Source organism: Octopus sinensis, unplaced genomic scaffold (assembly GCF_006345805.1).
Source record: "Octopus sinensis unplaced genomic scaffold, ASM634580v1 Contig13403, whole genome shotgun sequence".
Classification (NCBI taxonomy): domain Eukaryota; kingdom Metazoa; phylum Mollusca; class Cephalopoda; order Octopoda; family Octopodidae; genus Octopus; species Octopus sinensis.
In genome coordinates, this window is record NW_021832926.1 from 11,664 (window position 1) to 17,500 (window position 5,837).

Here is a 5,837-nt window from a genome sequence, read left to right on the forward strand (position 1 = left end):
GTAAACAATGTAAATAATGTACATAATTCCTCATCTCTTAAATATAGAACTGTAAAGTGATAGCATGTTGTCAACTTAACGTGACAGTCCCATAAAAGGGAAGAATGCTACTGTTATTTAACCCTAGGAAACACCGTTTCCTGTTGGACTTGACACATTTCCTGTGTCCTTATATTTTCAAAGTAAAGACAAGCACCTCCACCCAGCAAAACCAGCATCCTAGCGGTAAATAACAGTAGCATTTTCCCCTTTTATGGGACTGTCACATTAAATTGACAACACGCTATCATTTTGAGAGAATCTTCGTAATCCTGTATCAATCCGTTCAGGGTTCTTATAACAATATACGTTATGAAAGAGCGCATTCGAAATTCGATTTATAAGCAGTAATTGCAGCCGAAAAATAAGACTTACCTCATTATAATTGCTTCCGTTACGAAATCCTGTCCGGCTTGTTCTGTGCTCAGCGCAGGAAGAGTCTTTTGTTGAAGATAGAAAGAAAAAACGGTTTTAGATAGAAGGGAAAGATATTTATAGCGGTAGCAATATCTTAACAAAAAAACGAACCACAAAATTAGAAAAACAAACCAACAATGTAGGAACTATGAGCTAATGGGAAGCGTCTGCGAGGCTGCCTGACTAGCTAGAGCTAACAACCAAATCCCCTCAAGTTGCCCACGATCTTCATGAAAAAAGAAAACACTGGGTATTTCTGATTATATATATAATTATATATATATATATATATATATATATATATATATATATATATATATATATATACATATATATATAACGGAAAAGTTTACGAAAATAAACAAAAGACGAAGGCAGGTGGAGTACAAACAAACAATTGTATTAGTATGGCGCTCAGGAATAGAAATAGAAAAAGTCTTTTACGTTTCGAGCCTACGCTCTTCAACAGAAAGATACACAGAAAAGAAACAAGGAGAGAAACAAGAAGAGAAAAAAAATGCGTGTAGGAGCAAACGGTCCATCATGGCGTTTGGCCTGCTCGCTTAGCCAGCGGGGTGGCGTCATTTGAAGGCTAAAACAATGCGAAGCGCATTGTGACCAGCGATGTGTAGCAACATCTGATAGCCTGGTCGGTCACGGTGACCACGGTGATATATATATGATGCTTGAGACAAAGGCGGGGTGGTCATGGCTGCAGCGACGACGACGACGATGACGACAACACAGTATTTCCTCTACGGTTCCGGATTCGATCCTAGAGCGCGGCACCTTGGGCAAATGCCATTTCTCTCTCTCCCTCTCTCTCTCAGTGTTTGACTGTCTCTCTCGCACTCTACATATATACATATATATATATACACGTATATAAATGTGCACATATACGAGGCACACACACAAGGCATACACACACAGAGGCACACACACATAGAGGCACACACACAGAAACACACACAGAGAGGCAGACACAGAGTCACACATCCACACCCACATCCACACGCACACACACAGAGGCACACATAGAGAGACACACATAGAGAGGCACGCATAGAGAGGCACACATAGAGAGGCACACATAGAGAGGCACACATAGAGAGACACACATATAGAGGCACACATAGACAGGCACACATAGACAGGCACACATAGACAGGCACACATAGAGAGGCACACATAGAGAGGCACACATAGAGAGGCACACATAAAGAGGCACACATAGAGGGGCACACACACAGAGGCATTCACACACAGTGGCACTTACACAGAGGTACACAGAGGCACACACGCACACACAGAGGCACACACACAGGCATACACACACCCAGAGGCACACACACACCCAGAGGCATACACACACCCAGAGGCACGCACACATACATAGAGGCATATACACACACAGACACACACCCTACACCGATCCTTACATTAGTGTCCACATGCTAAACGAGCAACAGCACATCCCCATATACCATTCCATGACAAATTCTTGAGACATCAATGTAGTCAATCACACGTTTCCAAAGAGATGCCCAGCGTCACGTACGTCACATACATATAAACACATCGACATCTTCATCTGTAGATACACACGAAGATACAAACCCTTCATGCGCTCTTATACGCATGCCCAGGGCTTTGCAGTTTCACGCATTTACTCACACATCGATACATCACAGCATACACGCACACACACACACACACACACACACACACACACACACACACACACACACACACACACACATACACACACACACACACACACACATATACACATGTGGGAAAACATACGTATCCATATACACACCATGGGAATAATCACATATACAGTCTAAGTATACACCATCCTTATATATATATATATATACAATTAAAGGCCCCTAAATTAGGATGCCGAGTGCTGGGAACACAAAAAGAAGATGAACTTCTCGAGAGTGAAAATCAAATTTACCGATAACTTTACACCTCGGACCTCAGTTTCTGCCTCTTTCTAGCAAAACACAAAATATGTTGCTAAGGCGGCTTTATCAACGAGTCGCCTAAATTGAATCGAGTCTGCAGCGATGTGAGAACATGTGTCGATCTCGACTACTAGCAGATCTTAACTTTTCAAATCTCTGCGCAGACGCAAAATCTACACGGCAGTATAGGGCATGCCGGGAAAATTTTACGAATAAATTCATCATGTAATATGCGAATATAAACAAGAGGGTAGAAATATTAGTTACTACCAAGGTGCCCAGCACAAAAACGAATCAGTCATAAGACAAAAATATTATTCGTATAGAAAAATTTATTCATGTAGTTATACAATTAAAGGCCCCTAAATTAGGATGCCGAGTGCTGGGAACACAAAAAGAAGATGAACTTATCGAGAGTGAAAATCAAAAACATTTACCGATAACTTTACACCTCGGACCGATCAGTTTCTGCCTCTTTCTAGCAAAACACAAAATATTTTGCTAAGGCTGGCTTTATCAACGAGTCGCCTAAATTGAATCGAGGTCTGCAGCGATGTGAGAACATGTGTCGATCTCGACTACTAGCAGATCTTAACTTTTCAAATCTCTGCGCAGACGCAAATCTACACGGCAGTATAGGGCATGCCGGGAAGAATTTACGAATAAATTATCATGTAAATATGCGAATATAAACAAGAAGGGTAGAAATATTAGTTACTACCAGGTGCCCAGCACAAAGACGAATCAGTCATAAGACAAAAATATTATTCGTATAGAAAAAATATTATTCATGTAGTTATACAATTAAAGGCCCCTAAATTAGGATGCCGAGTGCTGGGAACACAAAAAGAAGATGAACTTATCGAGAGTGAAAATCAAAAACATTTACCGATAACTTTACACCTCGACCGATCAGTTTCTGCCTCTTTCTAGCAAAACACAAAATATGTTTGCTAAGGCTGGCTTTATCAACGAGTCGCCTAAATTGAATCGAGGTCTGCAGCGATTGTGAGAACATGTGTCGATCTCGACTACTAGCAGATCTTAACTTTTCAAATCTCTGCGCAGACGCAAAATCTACACGGCAGTATAGGGCATGCGGGAAGAATTTTACGAATAAATTCATCATGTAAAATATGCGATATAAACAAGAAGGGTTAAATATTAGTTACTACCAGGTGCCCAGCACAAAAGACGAATCAGTCATAAGACAAAATATTATTCGTATAGAAAATATTATTCATGTAGTTAACAATTAAAGGCCCCTAAATTAGGATGCCGAGTGCTGGGAACACAAAAAGAAGATGAACTTATCGAGAGTGAAAATCAAAAACATTTACCGATAACTTTACACCTCGGACCGATCAGTTTCTGCCTCTTTCTAGCAAAACACAAATATGTTTGCTAAGGCTGGCTTTATCAACGAGTCGCCTAAATTGAATCGAGGTCTGCAGCGATGTGAGAACATGTGTCGATCTCGACTACTAGCAGATCTTAACTTTTCAAATCTCTGCGCAGACGCAAAATCTACACGGCAGTATAGGGCATGCCGGGAAGAATTTTACGAATAAATTCATCATGTAAATATGCGAATATAAACAAGAAGGGTAGAAATATTAGTTACTACCAGGTGCCCAGCACAAAAGACGAATCAGTCATAAGACAAAAATATTATTCGTATAGAAAAATATTATTCATGTAGTTATACAATTAAAGGCCCCTAAATTAGGATGCCGAGTGCTGGGAACACAAAAAGAAGATGAACTTATCGAGAGTGAAAATCAAAAACATTTACCGATAACTTTACACCTCGGACCGATCAGTTTCTGCCTCTTTCTAGCAAAACACAAAATATGTTTGCTAAGCTGGCTTTATCAACGAGTCGCCAAATTGAATCGAGGTCTGCAGGTCTGCGATGTGAGAACATGTGTCGATCTCGACTACTAGCAGATCTTAACTTTTCAAATCTCTGCGCAGACGCAAAATCTACACGGCAGTATAGGGCATGCCGGGAAGAATTTTACGAATAAATTCATCATGTAAATATGCGAATAAACAAGAAGGGTAGAAATATTAGTTACTACCAGGTGCCCAGCACAAAAGAGCGAATCAGTCATAAGACAAAAATATTATTCGTATAGAAAATATTTTCATGTAGTTATACAATAAGGCCCCTAAATAGGATGCCGAGTGCTGGGAACACAAAAAGAATGAACTTATCGAGAGTGAAAATCAAAAGCATTTAACCGATAATTTACACCTCGGACCGATCGTTTCTGCCTCTTTCTAGCAAAACCAAAATATGTTTGCTAAGGCTGGCTTTATCAACGAGTCGCCTAAATTGAATCGAGGTCTGCAGCGATGTGAGAACATGTGTCGATCTCGACTACTAGCAGATCTTAACTTTTCAAATCTCTGCGCAGACGCAAAATCTACACGGTCATTATAGGGCATGCCGGGAAGAATTTTACGAATAATTCATCATGTAAATATGCGAATATAAACAAGAAGGTAGAAATATTAGTTACTACCAGGTGCCCGCACAAAAGACGAATCAGTCATAAGACAAAAATATTATTCGTATAGAAAAATATTTTCATGTAGTTATACAATTAAAGGCCCTAAATTAGGCATGCGAGTGCTGGAACACAAAAAGAAGATGAACTTATCGAGAGTGAAAATCAAAAACATTTACCGATAACTTTACACCTCGGACCGATCAGTTTCTGCCTCTTTCTAGCAAAACACAAAATATGTTTGCTAAGGCTGGCTTTATCACGAGTCGCCTAAATTGAATCGAGGTCTGCAGCGATGTGAGAACATGTGTCGATCTCGACTACTAGCAGATCTTAACTTTTCAAATCTCTGCGCAGACGCAAAATCTACACGGCAGTATAGGGCATGCCGGAAGAATTTTACGAATAAATTCATCATGTAAATATGCGAATATAAACAAGAAGGGTAGAAATATTAGTTACTACCAGGTGCCCAGCACAAAAGACGAATCAGTCATAAGACAAAAATATTATTCGTATAGAAAATATTATTCATGTAGTTATACAATTAAAGGCCCCTAAATTAGGATGCGAGTGCTGGGAACACAAAAAGAAGATGAACTTATCGAGAGTGAAAATCAAAAACATTTACACAACTTACACCTCGGACCGATCAGTTTCTGCCTCTTTCTAGCAAAACACAAAATATGTTGCTAAGGCTGGCTTTATCAACGAGTCGCCTAAATTGAATCGAGGTCTGCAGCGATGTGAGAACATGTGTCGATCTCGACTACTAGCAGATCTTAACTTTTCAAATCTCTGCGCAGACGCAAAATCTACACGGCAGTATAGGGCATGCCGGGAAGAATTTTACGAATAAATTCATCATGTAAATATGCGAATATAA

General features: G+C 39.8%; 1 protein-coding gene across 1 annotated transcript in view; it reads right to left on the reverse strand.

Annotated features, from left to right (window-relative positions):
* Positions 1–397: 397 nt before the first annotated feature.
* The window catches only part of LOC115229656, a gene marked incomplete at its 5' end in the record, with an annotated part of 32,083 nt that continues 26,643 nt past the window's right edge, over positions 398–5,837 (reverse strand). The window contains one exon of the mRNA XM_029799977.2: positions 398–479. Within this exon, the coding sequence (XP_029655837.2) occupies positions 411–479 (69 nt within the window). The remainder of the gene's footprint in view (positions 480–5,837) is intronic.